Raw genomic sequence first — 26574 nt, forward strand, 5'->3', positions numbered from 1 at the left:
TTACATCTGGGAATATCTCAGAAAATAAAACCAAACGAGGAAAAAGGCAACCATTTTTACAAAAAAAGGTCAAAATCCAAAACTGCACTATTTAATGATATACGGTAGATCTCGCTATGAAAGTCTACTGTATATTTGAAAACCTTTTGAACACATGCGGTCTTAATGTCACAGTGATCATCCCGAACAGGTGGCCCTTATAGGTAAGTTTCTGTAATGACATTGTACTTCTACACATAATATTTTCTTTCAAAAGAAATAGCTAGAGATAGAAAAACAGATTGCAGATTATGCCAATCGAAACCTTTCATAATAAGTGTTAATATAAGACATAAACCTCAGATTAAATCCAATGATTATTCTGGAGTAATTTATTATAAGAGGTATTAACTTGCATTAGAATCAAAAGATAAACACATCTAATTATTTCATTAACACAGTTGTAAACTTACTGTATGCCTGTGTTTTGTAATTAAACGTAATTTTTAATTGCAATTAAAAATTAATTTTTACAAAATCTTAATAATTTGTTTTTTTCTATTCATCATAGTTCCTCTCCTTGTAGTTTTTTAAAGGAAATCATGCTGACAGTGCTAAGTACCTTAACAGTGTGTACAAGTACTTTGTGCACCTCTGAAAAATGTAAAATCTTATCTACTTGGGAGCAAACACACAGAAATGAACCTTGAGCTAATAGGAATTCTCTACATACAGCAAATGCAAGCTCCAGTCACTAAACTTTATTCCTCAGAGATGAAAATAACAAGATTTGCAACAGTAAAGCATCAACATCTACAATGAAATCAACAGTTTAACATTTTATAAACCTGTTAAATTGTATGTCCTTTAACACAAGATGAACTTATCAGAACAGTATTACTACATGTCTGCTTAAGTTTTGTAAAACAGCAGATACAGTTCTTCCTAATTTTCCACTGACATAATCCTGGTTAATGCTGTTGACCCTAAATGCACTTGTAATTAAACATCAGACCTCTTAAGGGAGACTTGGTGAGAAACATAAATACTGTACATTCCGTTAACTGACTTTCCCTCAGCTGCAGTAAAACGTGAACTCAAAGTAATACAGGAAAATCTGTTTTACTCTACTTTGCACTTTTATATCAACTTTGCCATTGGATAACCCCATAAAACCAATTTTTTAAAAACAAAATGATAAAACGTGCAGTCACTGTTAAAGAACTCCATAAAATGAGACTCACCCCTTCAGATTAATCTATTTGTTTTCACTTTCCTTGTGGTTGGTTGTACTGTCACACCCCGCTGAAGCCTTGTCAGAACACAGCCCACCTGCACTGCTGCTGTGCCACTAAATGGCTGCTCTTTGCTGGAGAAAAGCATCATCTCACCACATCTCCACAACAGCTAACCCATGACTCACTGAGCTGAAAAATGTGCTGCTGTCACTAAAAGCCAATCAAAGCCATTCCTGGCACGAAGGTTAAGTTAGATAAATAGAAACTGTTTGTTCTCTCATCTACAGGACAAATAACCACAGTAAACTGCTAGTAAAGATTAATACTTCAGTTTTAGTTCAGCCTTTCAGTATGCTTTAAATCTAGCCAAAATATGTCCTTATACAGTAAGTGTATGTCAGTAATTCAATATCTAATTATTGAACTGTTTTCTAGTAACATACTTTAAACATGAGCTAGTTTCTGGAAAAAACTTTTTTTTCTCTCTATGGAGCTCAGCAACCTATTTTTGTATTTCAAATTGTTTGGCATTATACAGATGAAATTCTCACTCCAAATTTGGACATTTAAGATAGTGTCTCTCTAACTCATAATCAAAGACACATGTTCAGCATGACTTTATTTGATCATGAACCTATTCACAACAGTTTGCCTACAATGAGAGGAGCTAAAGTGATATCATGAGTAATGTAAAATGAAGGCCAGCTTTTTACATGGGAAAACCTTCGCATGTTTTCCTAAATCAAGAATACAAAATGACTGTGCAATTAATATTTTACCCATTAGCACAAATTCTAATTTACAACTTTAATTGTTTTCTTTAATTTTTAATGTATAAATCACCTTTAAACAGGAAACTTGTCAGGTGTTGATACACACCACTATGTTGCAGAAAACTTCTGTAGTGGAATTGCCCAGATATCCAAGATATTTATCCAATGATCCAACTAAGTTGCCCCATGTGAGTACCTAGGAATCATCCTCTAGTCAAACATGCTGCAGAGATTAGATGATGCCCTATAATCTCCAGCTCTTTTCCCTGAATAGACAGTCTTGAATCTCATTTTATCAGTGAAAGCCAAACAGAAAAACAGGGAATAAATGACAGTTTTTACTCAAGCTCTGAATGACCACAATATCACTGAATTATTTTTTTCTGAAACTTTGGATCCCAGCCAGAGAAATAGCTGAGAGTGTAGTGATCTGAGGAAAAATAAGTCATCTCCTTGTCAACCGGCTGTCTATGGCTGTCTATGGTTTAGAAGCAGTCTTAGAATACCATGGCCTGTGGTACAAAAGCTGGCGCCACCAGAAAAACAAATGCAATTGATAGACATATCTCAGCTGCAATTCAGAAGCCTTTTTACTGGGCAAGTGAATGTCGGCGTACTTTCCTCATTTTACTCTCTCAGATATCATATAATAACATTTTATCTCTTTGTATATATTATGGGATTTAGAAATAAATACCGCACTTACAGTATATACGCAACCCATATGGAGGAAATTAATATTCCTAATTATAATTTGAACAATCTAAAAATAATAATGATACAATTATTTTGGGTTGTTTTGCCAGTAGTAGCTCCAAGAGACAGTGATCTTGTAGAAACCTGGTTTAAAACAAGGCAAACAGAAACAGAAACTCTATAGCTATTTCACAGAATCTGATTTTTGCCAGACCAAGGCCAATGCCGTATTCTGACCCATTTCACAGTATGGCCGCAACGCTTAAACTCAATTCCTATATGAGATACAAATACCGCAAACAACCAGACTGCAGTAGCACATTCTACACATTCAGTGAATGGCAACTCCAACATACTGTATATTTTCTTACAGGATCTGGGTGTAATGTTTTTTTTGGTCCAATTACAAAATACAAACATAACTTTAAAAGTAGATAACAAATAAAGCAGTATCATGGATTACAACAGTGTACAGTACATGGTGCCCAATGCATTAAATACTATGAAAAATTAAAAACCTGAAAGGAAGTCATTGCAAAGACTCCAGTACAGGAATAAATCATCTCTTTCTGTCCCCTGCTCCCGCCTCTCACTCCTCCTCCCTCCCAGCCTTTGTTCTCCCGCTACATTTCTTTTGCCTACTGCCTTGTCTCTCTCACACTTGAAGAAGGCTCCATGGCCGAAACGTTGTGTTCTCTTTCTTCTTTTTTTCAGCATGGAATAAACCTATTACTTGTTCCTTTGCAGCCTACGCATGCCGACGCAGCTACCCACCTGAACTACTATGCTACTGTATATTGATACTAAAGAAGACCTAAAGCACCTACTCTTAACACTCAGCATTTAGCTAGAAACATTTGGAGTTAACTCTTTTAATAGGATTATTTATTTTCTATTACTTGTTAAGAACACTTACCAAGAAATCCAATCATTAGTGTTAAAATATATTGAACCTTATTATTCTGTTTTTCTCTGTCAGCTGTGTGGAACTTCTTACTGTGCCTTATCGGTGCTTTTACAGCTTTGTGGTGGTCCCTTAACCTCTGAAGGGCTGATTAAATCAAACTACACAGTAATCACTGCCACTTTGTCAGGCTATAATCATTTCTGCTCTTTTATGGTCTAGTATGGATTTCTGAACACATTTACACCACTTCCTTTCTATGCACGTCAATGCCCAACACTAAAATGATGATACACTGTCACACCAGAAGGGCCACTTCTTTTTTTTTTTTCCCTTGCAGTATGGATGTGCGTTGCTGTGTCTCAAATGCAGAATGTGGTCTGATATGTTAATTACAACACTTACTTGACAACGTTGATGATGAAAATGTGAATTTGGTTCAATTGTGTACACTGCATCATTCTGCTGTGCTTGCATGGTTCATATTTATTTCGACCGTCACTGCGGCCATCCAATGGAAATACATATTGAGAAAGCAGCTTAATAAAATTGGTTTATTGTGAGCATAAATGTTTATGTCTTTGTTATAAAAAAATAAGTGCATACTCTTCTTCGCATGAAACTTAAAACTGGGGTTCAAATATAGAGCTATTCCCTTCTATGACACAAGTACTGTACATATTGCAGTAAATGGTGATTCATGATTCCACACATTCTGAGCATTGTTATTGGTTTGTACCAATTCCCCCATATCTGATATATTTCAGTAAGTCACAGCCATGCAGACTAAGTGCAAGAAAAGTGATGAAATGCAACACAGACAGAACTGTTTTAAGGTTTAGAAGCATGTTAATAGCAAGGTAACAGTGCGAGCTTAAAAAAATGAACAATAACAAAGACAATAACTAAGGTTACTTAAACACAGAAAGCAGTTTAGAAATTAAGAGCAAATGGCATATTTAACGATGATAACCAGTACTTGTTAAAAACTCAGCTGTTTAATATTAGCAACAACAGAAAAGACATGGACAAAAAATCATATTCTTTATAGTCTTCTTTAATAGCTGATTAAGCTCTAATTAATGTAAAATGCAATTTTCACATTTATCGTTTTTTGGATACCGTTAGGATTTTCTGAGTGCAGTGCAAGTAATTTGCATTACACTGTTTAATCTGCGTACTGCACATTTTCAAAGAGACTCGCATTTTTGTCATTATCTGGTAGTGTTAAACATAGATATTCATGTCTGCCAGAAGAGATATGTGTATGTTCTCCATAAAGGCATTCATGTAACGTTGGCCAAGTTTTAAAAACTAGGCTACAGATGAGAACCCCAAGGGTTTTGGAAGAGAGTCTGTGTGATCCAGGAGACCTTTCAGACGGCTTTTTATAGGATTTGATAAAAAAAATCTCACAGTATTTTGTCGTGGTATACATAAGGGGAGGAATTACAGTGTCCTTAAAAAGTATTGGGACAGCAAAATCTTATTTTTACTTTACAGTTGAGTGATTTGTATTTGTGTTCATGAGATTAATAGGTAAGTAAAAAATACATTTTATTTTTGGGGAATTGTAAGCATGCATGTGATCAATATTAGAGAAAATGTTGGACAAAAATTACTTAATGTGGGCTGCATTTGTGGTTAATGTAGGTGATGCACTGGTTAACACTGCTGCCTTGAAACCCTGGGGCCCTGGGTTCAATTCCAGACCTGGGATGCTACTGTATGTCTTTGGAGTTTGTATGTTCTCCTCTTGTGTATGTGGATTTTCACCAGCTGCTCCAGTTTCCTCCCAGAGTCCAAAGACATACAGTACTGGTACTGTAGGTTAACTGTCTTCTGGGAAATTTGGCTTTGGAGTTGTCTGTGTACTGTATGTGTGCCTGTCTCATTACAGAGACTGGCATCCCATCCAGGGTGCATTCTGCCTTGTGCCCATTGTTTGCCGGGTAGGCTCCAGTTCCCCCGCAAAGCTGTATTGGTGGTTAGAAAGTGGTAAAGTGGTTAGAAAAATGGAAGAATGAATGGAATATTTTGTGTTCAACCCAGTGATTTCAAGTCACTGTAAGTATTGGGGCACATTCACAGAAAGTCAATTTTAGAGGGTAAAAATCAGTAATCGGTTGCATGTTCTTTTGATGTAATAAGTACAGTCTGATGTGTGTGAGCTACTGAGCTTTGTGTAATCATTTTATAATGCTTTCACGTGCCTTTGCTGCAGCCAATTTATCTTTTCTTGTGGTGTTCAGACTTTTCTTTAGCATGTAAAATTAATGTCCAATAGGATTTAAATCTAGAAAAGAGCCAAACTAAGAATTTTCCCTTTTTTCTCCTGATGAACTCCTTGATTGTATCGGTCATATCACTGTATGTTATAGGATATAGTCCCACTGTGTGGTGAAGCGGGACTGATAAATATGGAAGCATTTTCTACCACATCAGCTGACTGAATGTCTCTGTAAACTTCAGAATTTGTTATGTTGCTGCCATCATTCATTATATCATCAGCTAGACCAAGTCAGCCATATCCAGATCGTGCATTGTTTTTAAAGCTTCAAAACCTACTTTTAATGTTTTTACAGAACACAGCTGAAAATATATCTAATGGCTCCCTATATGAACAGTGGACTAACATACAGTATGTTAACACATTTGAAAAATTAATGCCCTTTTTACAATAATAAAGGATTTCCCCTACAATGAAAGCACAAAAAGCCTGGCCCACAATCACTCACATAGCTGGCTGCTGTTTTTGTACTGGATTCATTCTTGTATAATGTAGGATAACCAGAGCTTGAGCCACTTTGCAAGTTTTATCTTAAAAAGGCGTCAGCTGCCTCAGAACCTGAGAATTAATTTTTGCAAGGGAGTGATTCATCGTCCTTTAATGTCAATAGCAATGTTTTGTTTTCTGTTTCATTTTTGGTCCTTTTTTTCCTTTTTACTTTATGTTTGTGCTAATTAATACAGTTTATTGTACAGTATGCATATATAACAGCTATACAGTATGTGTACTATATACGTACCATCATTTGCTATCATTAACAAATGCATTATCCCTGGTCAAATATCCCTAATTAATGCATTTAATTATTGGGACATTTATTTTCTTTTAACAAATTTTCTCTTAACAAATTACTTTCAAAGAACACATCCCTTTGCTGGAATAAGGAGTTGGTATATTTAATGCACAGCATCATGTTAACTACTAGTTCCTAGTATAAAGGAATATCACTCAACTTACAAGAGGTGTTATTCACAATATTGATTTAACAAATAATATTTATTGCAGCTAGTAAATTAAACTTCAGGCAGTTACAAGATACAAATACTTCTCTAGAACTGCACATTGCATAACAATTCGGTCTGATGGACTTCCCTTCAAGTCAGTTAAGGCAGACCTGAGTTATTAGCAGGCAACATTTCAACAATACCTACGTTTGTCAGTCTGCAGGTAGGACCTGCCACATACAGTCCAATATAGTAATTATTGAGCCATTATATATGTATTAATGTGTCACAGTTAAGAAAGCCATTGGACTATCCAAGATTAATTGCATCAAGTGAATTTCCTATCCCTTCCTATCTCAAAATATCCATACAGTATGGAGAAGTGTATTTGCCTTGCACAACAAACACAATGAAAACAATGCAGAGTACTGTCGCATTTTTGACAGCTCATTCTACTGTAAGTGGTCATGCATGCAGACGTGTGACTTAGAGACAGAATGCAAAAGATGCTGCATATCCTTATGCCATCAACACCGTGCTGCAGTGATGAGGACTTGGAATTTATCAGCGACAAGCAGGAAGCCTCCAATTTAATGTCCTTGACCAACTCAGCACAACCATTTGTCACTGTATTGGAAGTGACCTTTTTTTCTTAATATATAATGTTCTGGACATGTTCTGTGTTTCACCATAAAGTTAAAGATAAACCCAATCTTCAAAACAGAGATTAAGATTCATTCACTAAGTGGGGGACTTCTCTTCATTTTTTAACCATATACAGTACAACCATACTGTACATAACATTAACATGCTTAAATAAGGTAACCACTTCAATCTCTATAAACCTGATTCCTAACAACCAAAAAGCCATATTAACAGATACAGTCAAATGAGGTATAGACAGAATTAAGTAGGTCAGCTCTAAGATGATTTCTCTCCCCAGTCTACAGATCTGCACAGCTCTACAGCAAATGCAAGTAAGGTTCATTCTAGAAAACATTCCAGTATTACTAAGTTGAAGCAGTTTGCCATAGAGAAATGGGCCAAAACTCCTACACAGCACTGTGAGAGACTGATCACCAATTACAGGAAGTGTTTGGTTGCAGTTATTGCAAAGTGGTGCAACCACTTACTAAGGGGGTATTACTTTTTTCATACAGGAACATTGGATGGTGGATGACTTTTTAATGAAATAAATTAAACAAGCATCTATTTTTTATGATACTTGTGCATTCGGGCTCTCTTTATGTCTTTATACTATATTTCACTAAGACCCACAAAAAGCTTGTATCACATTCAGTGACAAATTATGCAAAAAATTATTCAAAAAATTAAAAAATGAACGGTATTAATTTAACCAAACCTCACACTCCAAATTGTTACAGTACATTATCTACAGTATATGGATATACTGGTAGGGTTTATCAAAGGTTTGAGGAAAAAATATTCAGAGAAGACTGAGGAGAAAACAGTTTTTCATTCATTTACAGTACATTGCAATCCTTGAATCAGACTGCTCCACCAGATCAAGCTAGCTTGTTCATAGTATTTAAGATTTTTAAAACCATAAAATGTAATACATTAAACTTTACACATATCTTATAAATATGTACTGTATTTTATACAAAATGCTAAATTTAAACATATTTTCAAACTACAAATGATCAATTTAGGCATTTCTAAAATTAATCTCATCATTTGAGATTTTAATAATATTCATGGATCAAACTGATAACCACAGTTTTGATAAATGACACATCTCACATGATTTGATGTGTCTGATCCCAGCCTTATATACTGTACTGTTATGGGCAGATTCACACTAATCATGATCAAATCCTTGCACAATTTCAAAACTAGTTATTAAAAACCTTTGCAAACTTCAAAATGTATTCAATTAAAATGAGTAAATATGTAAAAGCACATCAATATGACTGCTTTAAAGTCTTTTATAAAGAGTGATATATACTGTATACATATAGATTTTTTCAGTGGCTTTATAAAATGCACCAGTGGAAACTCTCAGTCTCCACAGCTCCTAGATGCTGACTTCAGCAATGTGCAGACACGAACCGGAATGCATTTTAGTATGAGTTAAAAATTCTTCTGAGCATGTCTTTCTTTTCTGCAGAAATTCCCCAAAGCTGCTCTTTCAACTGAAACAGAAAAGCCAGCTACCAGCCCTTAGTCAGCCTGCATGACAGTTTCTACAAAAGAAACACTGAAAGATGTTCTAAAAGGGGGGGTTTTATTAATTCATAAATCTTCAGGGAAATGCAGGCCTCCATGTTTAAATTCACTTGTTTATGCTTTACCGACTTTGGCCATCAGAAATAAGTGAATACATTGAGCAGTCTTATTCATATTGCATCAAGAATGTATTTATAGACTCCCCCTTCTCAACATACTGTACTTCAATCTACTTTTTTATAGTGAAAGATAACAAACAAAGGAACTTAAAAAAAGTTATTTACAGGTAATGAAAAAAGGTAGCACCTCTGGTGAGTGTCAGAAATTTGAAGGTGTTAGTACAAATTTAGCCAATTATTTATCACTTTATAAAAATCATAAACCAGTCAAGGACTACTGATTCTAACTATTACCTTTTTCTCTTTGTTCATGCAAGACAATTAAGGGACTTCAGCAAGATGCTCTTTGTTTATATTAATAAACTTCATATTCTTTCATTTAAGCTCATTCATTAGGCCATAACTTCTCACTTATCTGGATGAGGTACAGTATTTAAAACAACAATTTACTACAACAATCCAAAGCTTAAATTATTAGTATCTCTGTTGCTTAAATCAAACACCAGCCCCGTGCATGACCGTACAATACAGTATCCTATCTGGTGGGATTAGTAATGAGCTGAAATGATTTTCCAAACCAAGGACCTGTGAATTACTCATACAACTTAATGCTCCCAGGGTTCTATAACTTTTACTTGAATAAACCTCATAGTATATGCAGTATACTTCCTAAGCCCAATTTACTTTCAGCATGGTGGTACTGGACATCAATCAAGTCACAATCATCTCACCAGTCAATGAATATGAGAAATTTCAACATACTGTAAATGATTAAATGAACAACAAAAGTTGATGACTGCAGGACATACAGTACATAACATAACACATCTAAGTCTGTTTCCTTCCATTATCTACTCCAAAAGGTCATTTGCATGTTGGTAATGATGTTCCATGATAAACTTGTTAAAATTCCTCTTATGGCACAGTATTTTTTAAGTGTTAAAACCCTGCATCATTTTTGTGTGCTGTTTACTTGCATGTTCTCTGTGATCCTAAATTATTTTCAGTTCTATAACATTAAGAACACTCTCTCTTCATGCATTCCAGCACAGTTGCAATTCAAAAATATTAAATTAGTATTTGTGTAAATTAGTAGAGTATTTTAATACAGACCTCAAATTGTATTAAATACTTGTGTTTAATAGTAGAACTCAACTGTGTGGGATCTAACACCCCAGTATAGTGGTGGGGACACGATACTGTAGTGGGCACTATCTTTCGGATAAGAAGTTAAACCAAGATCCTGACTGTCAGTGGTCATTAAAGATCCCTGGCCATTTCTCGATACTAGCAGGGGGTTATCTCGGTGTCCGGACCAGATTTCCCCCCTTGGCCTTTACTGTAGCCTCCAAATTGTCCCCATGTACCTGTAGAATTGGCTTATACTAGCCCTGCAATGAACTGGCGTCCCATCCAGGGTGTACCCTGCCTTGCGCTCGTTGCTTGACGGGTAGGCTCCGGCTTCACCGTATGGTATAAAGCGGTTTGGCAAATGACATGACATGACTTTCTGAGCAGTTACATAGCATGACCAAAAGGTGATGAAGGCTCTATAGGGGAAGGCATCACTGTAAGCTTACCTGGATGTAAAGGATCCTGGGGCTAAACAGCCCAGCATTAATTTTAACTCCCTTTCATAAACAGCAGTGATGATAATCTCTCTCAAAGGCTCCAAATATCCAGCTGGTTTTAGACTGTATGAATTTCAGATCCCCTAGCTTTCCTGTGTTGCTAGATTTTAATGCTGTTTCATTCTGTCTTCAGATGCTGTTTGGAAACTAGACCAAATTGGACCAATAGGGACCAATGTACTGAATGTGTACATCAGGCTCATTGAAGATCTCCTTATGAAGAGGTTCTGTACCTTCACTCCATGTGGTGCATTTAAATACCTACTGTAAGTAAATTTAGCTCAGTTGCATCACTGACACAAATAAACAGCCTTTTGGCAATTTCCAAGGGACTGACTGGGCAGACCTAGACATGAAAGGCAACAACTCCCAACAGGGTTTTCTTTTTGAACCAACTTTCTTTTCTGCTCAAAATGTGCTGGTTTAGTCCTTTGAGTAGTAAATATTCCATGACTTCTTGCACTGTTTGCCTGATCTGTTAAATGCTAGCTACTGTTCAGGGAACTGGAATGCACACACATGCATTCCAGTTTTTTTACAGCTATAGTGGTGACAGAAAATCAGAAAACACTAACTATAAAGTTTCAACATTCAAACACAGCTTTCTAAATGAAAGACGTCACCAAGAGAACAGTACAGTTTTATGTAATCCACATGTATTGTTTAAACACATAAACTCTTATTATCCCCTTCCTACTGTATATTAGATGACTGCAATCAATACTGCTCAATTCGCTTTACAACAGAATGAAATGGTTCCAACAATTATTGGCACATCACTATGAAAAACTATTGTACATGAAGCCAAACTATTATTGGTATTAGACCAATATGGTTTTGTATTCCACCGTACTTTTAACCCTCTTTTAATTCCTTGTTAATGAATAATTAGACCCAAGGACTAACATCACTCTATAACACATAATATTCAGTGTAAATCTGACTAGTTGTGCAAAAATGACCCTAATGGTAGATAAAAAAGGCCTCTTAAGTGCCTCAACTTGTAAAGGCACTCCCTTGAATGTAGGTTCAGCTCTATGACCAAGGCATCATGGTACAATCCTGGGTAAAACCACTAACTGACAGTGATTGGGATTCCTCAAGCGGTGGAGCAAAATTGAGTGAATGCCCCCAGGGGAAGTGTGGGAATAGTCAACCAGTCCTCTCAGCAAACCCAGCAACCACTTTGGCTTCCCAAGTGCTTGCAGGATTGCGGTGCATTTGATGACGGACTTGCCTCCTCTCTAACCTGCACTGAATCTCCGGCAGAGGGCTCTGCTGCCTGTGATGTGTTACAAGTAGCTCAAAGGTAGGCAGGTTAGAGAAATATGTCTACCCTTCCACATTCCCTTGTGCATGAGGTCACAGAGCTCATACTGTACCTGTGAGCCAAGGCTTGCAAAACACACAGCTGGCAATTCCAAAAAAGCAGGTAGGCATAACAAAAAAAAATGGTAACTATTTTTAAAAAATCATGATTCTCAAGAATTAACTTTTTTACATACCTGCTCATTTTGGAATCACCAACTGCAGTTTTTACACTAAAACTGACAGCAATGACTCCTACGCCCACATGGTGAGAATGAAAGCACAGACAAAAAGTGAAGCTGGACTCATTTTATGCAACCACATTAAACAGTTACTATTTTTTAATAACTTTAATTTTTGCAATGTCATTCAACTTTGGCACATTACAGGCTCTGCAATGGCGTAAAGGAGATTCTGCGTCAATTTACAGAGAGGCAGATCCCTCACTGACTGTATCACAATGCCTGCTGGCTCACTACAGTATGTGGCTTGGGTCACTGTTTCACTGGGAGTCAATGAAATCCTGGTTAATTAATCCCAACCCCACCCTACGTGGAAGATTGCAGTCACAGTTTTTTAGTGATGTGATGCAAGCTCAGAGAGTAAAGAGATTTTAATCCTAAAACTAGTGAACAAAAACTAAACTACCATTTTTTCCCCCCCAGTGCAAGGCCATATAACAGAAACACAAGTACCGTGAAAGCAGGCTCTGACGAAGCCAATCTGTTGATTATTGTGAAGCAAAAAAGAACATTCTGCAAGAAATAAGTTTCTCAAAACCTATTAAATGCCATCTGGCTAAGATAATGCTTAAATTAACATGCTGTTTCATAATATTACGCTTTGTTACTTTTTACAATCACATTTGCAAGCCTGAATATGTTAGTGCAGAGATTTTTTTTCTAAGAAAGCTGTAGGACTGTAGAACCTAGGCAGGCGTCCAAGCTGCTTACCTGCTCTTTTTTCTGTAGAAGTCTCTTTTTTTTAATAAAATGATTTTGAAGATGCTGACCTATATAATTCTTCATTTGTACAGTAGATAAAAATACATTCTTCATGACGATGAGCAGTAGCTTACAGTAGATAAAAAACATTACTGAATTCCTTTATATAACAGTTCCTTTTGCTTCCAAATGATTTTTTTCCTTTTCCAGCATGATGACCTATGATTTTCAAATATCCATTGGTAAGGGACTCTCTCTGACTCTTAAAGCAGGGTTCCCAAATGTGAACAATTGTACTGTATATTGCCTTGTGTTTCTGTACCTACTGTACCTGCTGTACCTCAAGAAACATCTGATTAAATGTCCTTTTCACACCCATAAAAGTTTTATGCCCACCTCCCTCACATTCATTTTTAGCCAATGTTTTTTAACATAAGTCCATTAACAACACAAAAACACCATATCCTTGTCCATTTTATACTATTTTTTCACACTGTGCCATGACCAATTTTCTTCTGCAATATTCAAATCCCTATTCTACCAGCTGCTAAGGGATTTAAAAATAGTGGAAGTCAATTATCTTGTATTGCCCCTATAATATAGTACATTGCCCACTGGATGTGTAGACAAACTCTCCCTGCTGTTGTCACAATGGGAATTCATTGCAGAGATATAAGTAAATAAAAAAGAGGAGCTAGGTAGCTAGTCTTGAGATTGAAAGTCCTGGACACCTCTCTCATTTTCAAGAAACTGCTTTGCATTTGGTGCAGGGTTGTGTCATTCATATTCACTAGAAAAACAGCCTTCCCCAAACTTCATAATGTGATAGAAGGCTGATTTGAAACAGAGAACAGCCTCAAGGGCGTTCCATTAATGAAAATGTGCTGGGCTTAAAATACTGAAGTTAAAAATACTTAGTAAGATGTAAGGTGTGAATTAACCCGTTACTTGTGCTTTAATTAAATTCTTATCACAGTTCACTGTGATTTGAAGCACTAAATATTCCTAACCAGCTACAATTTAACCTGCAATCCCTAACAGAGAGCTAATGCAAAATTTACACTTAAGTTGTACTAAACATTGTATACCATTCATTTTAGTTCCCCCCCCCTGAGGTTTATGTAGAAAAAGGATACACTGCATGATAAGAAAGATTATTTAGAATATATTTTCTGATGCATGAGTGGTGATAAGGAAGAATTTTCTGGGAAATGCAGGGTGAGATGCACAGTACTTTGAATAAACTTTGCACAAGAATAAAAATGATAAGCACTTTGAGATGTCTTTGAATGAAAAGTGCTATACTGTATAAACGCAAGGAATTCTTTATTTTCTACTTTTACTTGTACCTATCTTACCTATCATTAAATATAAGGTGTAGACCAGGACAAAACACTTTAACATTAACATCAATTAATGGTATTTTGTTTCATTTCTGTACAAATCACATAAAAACTGAAACAACTATCGAAATGCTGAATATACACATATTAAACCAAATCTATTTCAGCTTTTTCATCTTTAAAATTAATATAATAGGTGCTCGTACAGCTAGAACAAGGACTTAGTAAAATTGTGAATAATAGAAATTACTATTGCCCTGTTGTGCTCTGCAGCTATGCCCCCTGCCTCTTCTGCTCTACTTCAGCTTGAGAGCAATCCATATCACAGACTCCAGGCCATGCATTTTTAATAGACATCCCAAAGACTGCAAACACTTTAACATGGAAATCAATTAGTGTAAAAAAAAAGTTCAGCTCCACTGCCCAATCTCTTTATTAGGACGTTCTTACTCATTTTGAGTCAGTATTAACTAAAAGTACATTTTTCAAGAAGAGGTTGCCATAGAACAGCAATTCCAAACACACAAGACTACACATCTGCCTGTGCTGTGTAACTCTACGTTGTATACCAGAAAATGGGCAATGTTAATTATATTATGTATAAAACAGTATTCATAGTAGGCAGAACTGACATAAATGAGGGCAGTTGTTACAACAGGCTGCTCCATAAGATCAGTCCTGATTGCATCTTCTTCGTCTGAATATGCCAAAAGAATCACCTAAAGCTGCAAAAATCTATTTGCAAAAAAAAGACACACTTGCCACATGTGACTACCAACAAAAAGCTAATTCTGTAATGGTGGTCCTAATCCAACAATAGGTACATACCAACACTAAGGGCCCATGCGTTTGCCTATGACAGCACTTTCTTCACTTTGATATGACCTACAGTATATGATTTCTATATGATCCCTAAGCAGTGGATCCAACACAACAAATTCACATGCAAGGCTGTTTATCAAATTATTTAGAGGACATTTAACAGTTATTGTGCAGTTTTTTAAGGGGGTGAACTAAAACATAGTAACATTCATTTGCACAGAAAACACACAATGGATAATCCATTAAACATGAAGATCTTAATCTATCATTTATCTCACAAACCTAGAGTCATTATGCTTATTTTGAATTTACATGGCTTCCTCTTTCTAAATTAAAGTGTAACAAAGAATTATACTTTTAAATCAAGCAATAAATTATGGGAACCCTATATTTACAACTTGTATCATAGATGTTTCTTTTTATTGTTAGACAATATGTTCCTCCATAAGTATTTATCCATCATGACACTGCATTTTATAACGTCTAATGCAGAAAATTCTTATAAATACAAGTACTAATACTGCCATACAGTACAAAATCATCTTTTCCAGAAATTATGTCTGATCTATATGAAACTTCTTTTCCACTAAGATTGTGTGAACTATGAATTATGAGTTTCACTATGTTCTGTGGAATAAAAAACGTCTTTGATTTAAGGCAGTGAAGCAATGAATTAAAGCTGAACCATTTTTCAAACACACTTCTAAGGTTGAATGCACAATGGATTCAGCAGAGTCACAATACCTATTGCTTTTCCATTTTGACATTCAAGTACAATTTTTGATGGCTTTGAAAAGGCAAGCATTAAAAAAAAACAATGAAGGTCAATCCAAATAATTGGACTTGTATCCAAATAATCTTTTGCATATTAGCTTAAAAATCTTACCGGATGCCAGCACTTGAGACCATAAATAATAAAAAAAATGAAGGCTACAAACAAGGGCACACAATTCATCCATCTATACACTTAACATTGTTAATTGATTTCAGATCCATAACAAAGGGAAGAAAGGGTCACAAAAATGCCAAGAGAAGCCAAGTTCTTACCTGTCTGCATCCCCCAGTACTTCACTCACTCCCCTTTGGATCACATCACGGGAGGCAGCCAGGTCCGGCACACGATGCACATTGCGGGAGTAAAGATTGAGACCTCCATCAGTCAGGTATCTGCCATGAGGAATTACAAAACTGTCACATCATTTTGGATTCGAAGTGACAGGAATGCCAGACTGTTACAGTGACCATGAATCCTGGCACACACATTTCTCCAGATTCAGGAGCTCGATATGTCGGGAAAGAAGAACCAACATTAAACCCATTTTCTTCCCAAATACATTTCTATACGGATCCATTAAAAGTCTACAAATCCCACTCTTTAAGTCAATAACAAAACAGTCTTTAACAGTAAGAATTAATTTATGAACTGTTACAAACATCAAATATCGACCTTCTGGTTTTTGGAAGTGAAACACAAGCCTCCCCAACTACAGTATATCAGGGGTTTAGAAGGTTTCCTGTTTTCCTGGGGTATAAAAGTAAGTAACACCTAGAAGACATTCAGTAGCAGCATGTATCATAATGGTTAAGGTCAACGAGCTCTCTGAAGACAGCAGACAAATGATCATCGACCTCCACAAGTTTAGGCATACCTACAGTATGAAAGATTCCACCAATGCTGGAACTACTATTTTCCACTACAGTGTTCAGTATTAAAACAAGAATACTTTATAGTGGTAGTAGTATAGTGGCACAAACGTATCTTGTCATTACAGGCTGTGAGGCAAGTGATTAGGATAGCAACTACAATTCCAAAGGCAACTAGTTAACATCTCCAATACAAACTGGCACCTGCAGAATACAATGTGTGGAAAACTATTTCAAATAAAAATGTGGGCAGGTTAAAAAGAAGAAGCCTTTTGTGAGGCTGAACCACAAAAAAAGCAACTCAAATTTACCGAACTACATTCGAAAGAAGAATTGGAACCTTGTCTTGCCAGAGATGACACGAACAATAAGTTTTTATAACATGCTCATCAGTGTTATGCTTGACAACTCATGCTCAAAAGGAAATTACATAATTGAGAGATTAAATAAGAGTGATATTACATCAAAGCTATAAGTATGAAATGTTTTCTTAAAGAAAAAGTTTAATAATGTGGGTGGGTTAGGTAACTAGCAGCTGGTCCTGTGTGAATATACATTTTCGCTCTGTTGGAAACATTCTGAGCACTGCTGAGCAATTCTCTATGATTGGAAAGAGAGAACAAAGCTGGCTCCCTCATGTGTAGTAGTCAGATTGAATTGGCAGATCCCTATTCCATTTCTGTCACAATGGAAGGAAGCTCAGTAATAAAGATATTGTTTAGATAATCCATCCATTTTCTAATTGGCTCCTTCCAATTCGGGGTCGCAGGGAAGTCAGAGCCTGTCCCAGCAAGCAATGGGCACAAGGCAGGGTACGTCTTGGACAGGATGCCAGTCCATCACAGGGCAGACACAAAGCAAGCATAGACACACACACCAGGGCCAACGTTCCCAGAAGCCAATTAAACTACTAGTATGTTTTGGGACTCCGGTGGAAAACTGGAGCACCCGGAGGAAACTCATGCAAACCTAGTAAGATCATACAAACTCCACGCAGATAGCACCCCAGGTCTGGAATTGAATCTATGGCCCAAGCACTGCAAAGCAGAAATGTTAATCACTGTATTACCAAGCTGCCCACACAAAGGATTTTTTGTTCTAATATGGAAAAAATGTGCTTGCAATTTCCCCCAAAATAAAATGTACAGTTTATTATACTACATATTAATCTCATGAACACAAATAAAAATTGCTTGTCTGTAAAAATACGTTTTGACTTCATTGTCCCAATACGTTTTGAGGGCACTGTAATTCCTCCCATTATATGTACAGTACCACCAAAAAAGAACTGTGGGCTTTTCAATCAAATCCTGTAAAGCTATCAGAGAGGTCTCTGGGATCACACAGACTATCTTTCAAGACCCCTGGGGTTCTAATAAAGTTTAAATGATCTGCAGCTTAATTTTTTAAAAACTTGCCAGATGTTACACTAATGCCTTTATAGGAAAATTACACATATTTCTTCTGGCAGACATGAATATCTATGTTTAATACTATCAGATAATAAACCGTGCTGCCCAGTATATGGATAATAATGAGTGGAATTTCAAGATAAACATTTGTGTAGATCCATTAAAAAACATTCACTGTTACATTAATTGAAGGCCTTCTATCTATAGCATTACTCTTGAAATAAATTCAGAACATTCAGTCCTGGGTCTGAAGGAATGCTCCAATAAAAAAAAACTCAAACATTTCCTAATTGACTTATGTGCTATAATTTCTTATCATCATTTGTCAGGCATTTATTTTGAGATTTTGTGAAGGTACAACTGGCTGCCAAAGTCATATCAAATAATCAAATATTAATCATATGTATTTGATTTTGATGTTTGTTTTACACTTTCTACACTGTGTTTGACAGTAAGGAGACTAAAGACCATGATTATTGAGTACTTAACATTTGAAGGTTAAATTTCTCATAAATTATAAGCACTCAGATCTCACCTACTTATAGCTAGTTATCACTCATTGGGTCAAAAACCCTTAGAAGTCAATATACTTTATGTCTGTGAAAAAAACACTTAGAAAAACCGTCTTTACATTTGTGCATTTAAAAAAAACAAAACATAAAAAAATAGTGGGGCAATTCCTACAGTAATTCAGCCCAGATACTGTACAGTAGTTGTCTTTCTGTAAACTGCAGACATGCAAAGAAACAAAATTAATTGTAACTCTTAACATAGTACTGTATGTGTGGATGCAAATGACAATACATTTGTAAAAAATCAGTGTATATTTACAAAATTTACAAAATGTTTACATTTTGTTTACTTCACATGGTCAGTCAAATATCACTGAATCGAGATATTCTAGAAAACAGTTTATCTGCACCCTGCAAATTACAGTATACTGTACCTCTGTGGCACAGGGCACTGTGAAATGTGCATTTAAAAAACTTTTGTGATAAAGGATACTGAGATTAGATTTTACTTAAGCTTTTGAAGTTATTAATTTAAGTTTTGAAAGTTACACACTGTCAGTCCAGATGCCATGATAATTATAAATTTTGACTTGCTTCTTTTTTTTACTTAAGGTAAACTCCAGTTTTACATAAGGTAAAAAATAAAAGTGTTATTTAAAAATCAGTTCAAATGTTTATTGAATAATACACATTTGGCTTTACTAGCATTTAGGTGAGAGTTCACAGAAAGCCTTGTGAATTTTAGGGTGCGATAGGTGAGTACTAGTACAAGTGAATGAGTACAATTGCATCTTCAATACAACAGAGTGTTGTCATATTAAAAGGGGATATGAAAACTCCTTAATGCCTGAGCAATAATATTATTAGAGATGGAAGAATGATAAATCCTAAGGTAGAAACATGGCAGTCTAAGAAAGTCCTGCAGTTACAGACGTACCACCAGCAGAGGCCACTATATAGCTGCACATCACTGTAAATAGCCATTATGGGTTTTTTTCTGTTCATTCATCCCATTTAGTCCGTTTGATACTTAGTATTGAATTGATTCAAGAGTCTTTGGTAGTTTTGGTAGTTAGTGGTTACCATCCATTTCTTTAAAGAAGCTAATGTAGCTTCAACAACGAGGCTTGGTAATTTGTTCCATACTCCCACAACGTAAATAAATGCCTCATTGTCTTGGTTCTAAATGCATTGCCATGCTGCTCAAATTATGCCTTTGTGGAAAAACGATGTCTTTCAGCCTGTGAATTCCACAATTAGGAATCAACATTTATACGAATAAATTTCCATTTTTAGCAAGGCCTCAGAGTCACAGAATTGATAATATCTTTATATAGCCATGAACCATCATGTTGCTTATTGTAAATGAATGTCTCGTTTAAGCTTGCCAATTATTACTTACTGTATAAGAATGCTGTGCTATATAAAACTATATAAAACATATTGTAGAACTTGTATGCTGTGATAAGCTTGGTTATTTCTGATTCTTATTTATACTTATACAGTATATAAGTATATATATAAGAGCTTTCCCATGATCTTAAAAGAGCAAGGTAAACTGTGCTGCTGAGCATGATGTATGCTTGAACCCAGTTAATTACTATGTAACTATTTTAATTTAAATGTTGTAACTGTATTAATTTATTTACATTTATATGAGAGGTATATTTTTTAACATCACACCACGATTAAGACATGAGTTAAATACATAAAACACTACTTATTAAGAAACCCGAGGAAGGCTCCACAGCCACAATTTTGTGTTTCTTTACTTCTTCTTTCAGCATGGAATAAACCTTCAATTGTTCCTTTGCAGCCTACACATGCTGACGCAGCTACCTATTTGAAATACTCATTATATGCAAGGGACCCTTTACACATTTGCTACCGTATATATAATGTCCAAGAAAATGTACACATTATACTATAACAACGCAGGATCAGTCAATAGTGGCCCTTGAGAGCTACAGAGTGTTCATATTTTTATTTCAAATGGTCTCTTAACTCCTGATTTGAACAATCTGTTTAAACAGTCAAACAGCATTGTTCTTAATGTTTAGAACCTGATGTCTTGGGGGAGACCCATAAAACCTGCTGAATTGAGGCTCTTGAGTTTAAGTGCTGGCCTACTCCACCCTTGCGTTTCAAATAAAACCAAATATAAAACAGAATGTTTTATCCTACAGAGGATTCAATATATTAAGGACAGCCAGTTTCATTTCCTTACACTGCAGAACTTTACTCAGCCTGCACATACTCTAAGAAACATGGCTTAGCCATCATCTTACCTTACCTGGCATCATAACTACTGAGTTAACTGTGACTTTCTCGGGGGATCTATCTGACCATTGGCACTGACGTTAAACTGGCCTTGTTTCTTTCCCCCAGTGCTACAGAAATCAGTCCTTCAATTCTGATTCTTTCTGACTGAGCATGACTATAATGTTTGAGTCTGAAAGGAACACGTCAAGCAGTGCATGAACACACTCTTATCCCCCCTTATACAGTAGATGCTAAGGTGGTCTTTCTCTTTTTTTTCAGTCTGTAAGCACAAATGTACAAAGCTCTGAGGTATCTCGAGTCTCCTGGTTGCAGCTCAATGCACATTTTAAATAGCTGACCTTGGAAAAAAAACGTGCTTTAGATTTAGTGTGAAAGAAAGCAATTGACAAAGTGTGCTGACATCTAACACTTTAAATTGCATGTTTTTTCCATGGAAAAATGCTGAACATCTGTCTGAATACTACTTAGACATCGGCACACAAAGAGTATTGAGAAATAAAAAATATTTGCCCTCATAAAAACATTCACTCTATTTGTGAGGAAAATAGCTATGTACTATAGAGGCTATAAAAAGGCAATTTATCAAACAAAATGGAAGATTTTGAATCCAGAATTATGCATCTATATTAGAAATATTGATCTATACATGTTGTTGCCAGATAAATATCCTTTTAGGATTCCCTAATGTCTGCATGGTTCACAAAATTATCAGACTGGACAAACATAATTCATGATAACAGGGCACTTTAGGTTATATTTAAATTATATTCATTCACCCAGTTTCTAAACCACTTCATTCAGTACAGGGTCACGGGTGACGGAACCTATCCCAGAACACAGTGGGAGCAAGGTGGGAACACCCTGGACTGGTTGCCAGTGCACTGAAGGGCACACCCACTTACACCAGGACCACTTTTACAGAAGCCAATTGTCTTTGGACTGTGGGAGGAAACCAGAGCACCCAGCGAAAAGTCATGCAAACACAGGGTGAACGTACTGTAAAACTCCATGCAGATTGCAACCCAGGTCCAGAATTTATTATTATTATTAATAATAATAAAAATAAAAGTGTTAACCAGCCAAGGTATCTTCACTAGTCCCAGTTACATACTGTAATTGCTGCTGTTTTAATTCATTCCAAACACCAGTATTACATGCACTGTCAAGAGAAATATGTATTCCGCCCTTCCCTCTTCCCTATACAAACAGGAGGAGTGTCCTCCTCTTTTAATTAAATGCACTTATTACATTTAAGCTAAGTAGAGTAAATACAGTAGTTCTGAGGGATACACATTGTCAGTAGCATTCAAGAATTACACTATGGCTCGGCAATGTACAACACCATTCCTTTCCTACTGAGATAAAATAAGATGGGAGCCTTAAGAAACTTCACTTACTACTACAAATGAGAGTTCATGGAAGTAAAAGACAAAACTGAAGGCGCTGGCTTACCCGCTGCTGATCTCATCAGTCCTGACGTTCTTGCCAAGAATGTCTCCGTCGCTCATGTAACCCGCGACGTCCGCTTCCAGAGTTCCCTCGGCGCCTCCCTTCTCGCTCAGGTCAGTGGGGGCCACGCCTCCCGCCCGGCCCGCGCCAGCGGCTCGCCGCAGAGGGGTGGTGTACATGAACCGCGACGGGTCGGTGTGCATGAAGCGGCCGGCGTTGCTGCGGGGAGGGTACCCGCTGGGCAGAGAGGGGGCGTCGCCGGCCTGTAACCGGGGGCTCGACTGGCCCAGCCGCCAGGCCATGGGAGACGACCTGCTGGACAGGCTGGGGATACTCCGGCCATTCACCTCTGTGGTCACTGTGCTGTCAAAGGTGGTTTCCAACGTGCTGCAAGGGATTGAGACAGAGAAACTGGTATGTGAAGAGAGCGCGTGCCATAACGGTTTGGTTTAACGCCACAGCACTAATAAGTCTTCTATCTTCCCCTTCTGGTTTGTCACTAAGAAGTGTAGGCCTTTAAATAAAAAAAAATTGTATGCAGCAGGAGCACAGCTCAAAGCTCAGATGCTAACACACTATCACCTGAAAGAGAGTGCTGCCACCCTCCTTCAAAATCCTTTTGTAATTCAAAAATGTTATTATTGGATATTTTAGCACAGTACTGTGATTAATTTTAAGGTGGCTTTCTACAGATTACAAAGTCCTACTAGAAAATGCTTCACTTTTTCCAGCTTTACTGGTTCTGTAAAAATGGTGCTCACAGTATGGTGAGAATATTTTTGTTAAAGTAGTGATTCGTCAGATAGATATTTAATGACATCACATAGATTGTGTATGCCTGTTTAAGGAATTTTCTCTTTCTTTTAGATTTACTATACAGTATTTCCACAGTGACGCACAGAGGTATTCCCTGGTTGCCATTACAGTTTGAGAAAACTAAAGGAAGACAATTTGGGAAGAACATACTGTATACAATTATACATTGAAATACTATATAGAAAGAAGACCAGGAAAACATTTAGCTAATGTATATAAAACCACAGATACATAAATATTAGCAATAGCTTAAAAGTGCTAAGATATAAAAAATCTACTTCTTAAATTATTTAAAGATGGAGACCAAACAATACAACTAATAAGATCCATCAGAGAAGACTTCTTCAGATTTGTTAAAGGAGATTCTTTTTCTATTAAAAGAATTACATGCATGTACAAACGTACATAGGTTTCAAAGCATGAATATACCTTCAAATGAAAATAGATGCTGCACTGCAATATGATTAGACAGTTCAATCAATACCTATACTATCTGTGACAGTTTTGCAATGATGACTGGAATGAAATATCGGCTTGTATGAGTTGAAAGACAAGCCTGAAAGCTATAAAAATCAATTGGATTTATTTTTAAAGGTATAGATGTAATAGGTTTTGTAATGGCTATACAGTGCCATGCAGCATGATCACTGTAACGTGCACTGTGAAATGGATGTAACACGCTGGCATCTGTGTACTGCATAGTCTGACCAAAACCATGAATAACGAAGATCATGAAATGAAACATTGCACAGTAACTATGAGATGAATAAAACACAATGGGCTAAAGTATTTCGTTTTAAATGCCAGTACAGTAGGTATTTTATGCATCCCACAGTGCAAAAGGATCTACAGTATATGTTTCAACTGTAACCTTTTAAAAGTGAAGGAGTGAAAACCATTACACATCATCAACAATTTCTACAGTATTTTTTTTTTCTCTGAGGATTACACCCAAGAATAAAAAGAAATTGCATCTCAGGATTAATTTCACAAGCTTGGTTAGCTCCATCATAAATGTATAAAATGTATGCAGTGTTTCACATTTACCACTTTCTTCACAGGAAGACAAACTAGAGAATCATCTTCCAGTGAACATAATCAATGGTTGCTGCTAACCTAGCATCACTGAACATCACAATCTCACTCCGTGTGTTGAAAAAGTAATAATTCAATGCCAACATAGCCCAATTTAGCACATCTAAGCCTTGAAGAAAATAACTGTCTTTCAAATAAGTAATATACTGTTCTAAATTGGGTGTACTGCCAGATACTAAAGGCTGAATCCAAAGAGACCTGAACTTGCTTCTTGCAAAATGTATTAACACAAAAATCATAAATCATTTGACAAATGAAGCAAGCTATACGTTGTTCTAGGAATCTTTAGAATCTATATTAATCTTTGTATTTCTACAAATTTGATTTTCATGTGTAAAACTCTTTGAGATGAACATTTTTAAATTCCATTAGCTGGACAATTTAAAATTAAGGGACTGTGAATTTTGGCTGAAGTAAATGACATTGATGACTATATCGTCCTGCAGCGGACCTACATTTCCATTAACCTTCCTTTGTTTAGAGCACAAGTTGTCTTAATGTCTTGGAAATCAGATCAACAAAATTCATTTGATTTGGTCCACCAGAAAAAAAAAGTAACAGCAACTTTCAACACATTCCATCCCAAAATTAATTGAAAATACATCAAATGAAAATACTGAAAACATTTTTCCTACCCTAAAGTACATCTTTCTTGCCTTAGGTTTATGCAGCCTAGAACTGTGTACAAGAACTGAAACCAGGAGAAAATTAAATATTTTAACTCACTTGTGTCTTGGGATTATATTGTATGTGTTTGTCCAGCTTATGCTGTACATGTCACAATTACTATGAGATTATTATACTGGTTTTACAACTTTAAATGACTGAATTATATTGTAGTACATAAAGCTATAATGAAAATCACATTTTTTTTCACAATTTTGTTTCTGTGGTGATGGAAAAGAATGGAAGCTCATTGATTTATTTGAGAAGGAATGCTTGAAGAGACAATAATACACAGCACATGAGTTGACAGGAAGTTTATCATATCACAGCCTGGCATCAGCCTGCATATCTGTATCATATGTTGTTAAATTTACAAGATGGAAAATATTTAAATGAACTGCCACCACAAGACCATTTAAATACTGGAGCAGGAACAGATAGTTTGACATCTTTTGCATTTTCAAAGAAGTTCCAGTGGGAAGATTGAAAAACCTTAAACATACAGTAAAGAATAAATGCAGGAACTCCCATGCTTGACAATTAGTCAAGTTGTAAAGTATGGAAACACCAGAAACATTTTTTCAGTTTTATTCAGAAAATTAATAATCTCAAGAAGTGTATTTGCTTTAAAAAGACCTTCCGTTACCTGCCTGTAAAATCTTATGCTCTGAAACAAGAACTTTCATTTTCATTAGATATAGTACTTCTCCTTTTGTAAACTAGAAACAGGAACTTTTTGTTAACATCTGTTTCAACATCTACAAAAGGTCTGTACTGTTATGTCTTTTCTTTCAGTTTGTACATTCAGTTATTGTATACAGTAACCACTATTTCCAATATTTGGGATCATTACCCACCTGTGACTGATCTGGGTCCCTCTGAGACTAGACATGGTTTCTTCAAGGTTTTGCCTCAAGTCTGCAATGTTCTTCACTGTTCTCATTCGTCTTGTTTCAGGATCCTCTCCTAAGATCAAATATTGATCAGTATGTTAGGTTTAAGAACATAAGCAAGGTTAGAAACACCTATTGTATATGTTTTTTGAAAGATATAATGGAATTTACTTGGCTTGGCTGAGTAGCTTGCTCCCGATATTTCAGACCCTGTTTAAAGTAATTACGTACAATCAGTCCTTTAGGCACTTCCTCTTAACATCTTATAGTACCCCTGGGTCAGTTTCCTTATCTAGCAAACACTGTACCCTAAAAAACAGTACCTTGAATGACTACTCGAAATGCTGTAATAAAGGTGTTACATGTGTAACGCGTCTTATTTCTGATAGGCTGTCTCTTCACATTAGCTGTTTGCAAGTTGGAAAGGTTAAAATCTGATCTAATTATTTAAGGCACACACTGTCCACGTTCATTTTCAACATGAAAAAACCCAATGGTGAGATTACATATTCACAAATGTGTCACTTCAGAGGATCATTCTATTTTCCTAGAGGGCTGTTGCATCCAGAGAATGCCGAGCCACCACAATACATTGGATTTGGACACTGACTTACAAGTGGGTT

At 36.2% G+C, this 26574-nt stretch overlaps 1 protein-coding gene across 3 annotated transcripts in view; it reads right to left on the reverse strand.

The window, feature by feature from the left end:
- nav3 (neuron navigator 3) overlaps positions 1-26574 on the reverse strand; it is a 205588-nt gene that overhangs the window by 64977 nt on the left and 114037 nt on the right. For all 3 annotated transcript variants that reach the window (XM_088923320.1, XM_088923319.1, XM_088923318.1), the window contains 3 exons: positions 25916-26024; positions 22485-22868; positions 16229-16348 (listed from right to left, as the gene is read on the reverse strand). In XM_088923320.1, the coding sequence (XP_088779446.1) occupies positions 16229-16348; positions 22485-22868; positions 25916-26024 (613 nt within the window). The remainder of the gene's footprint in view (positions 1-16228; positions 16349-22484; positions 22869-25915; positions 26025-26574) is intronic.

The sequence above is a fragment of the Atractosteus spatula genome, chromosome 8 (genome assembly GCF_055471065.1).
Source record: "Atractosteus spatula isolate fAtrSpa1 chromosome 8, fAtrSpa1.hap1, whole genome shotgun sequence".
In the NCBI taxonomy this organism is placed as follows: domain Eukaryota; kingdom Metazoa; phylum Chordata; class Actinopteri; order Semionotiformes; family Lepisosteidae; genus Atractosteus; species Atractosteus spatula.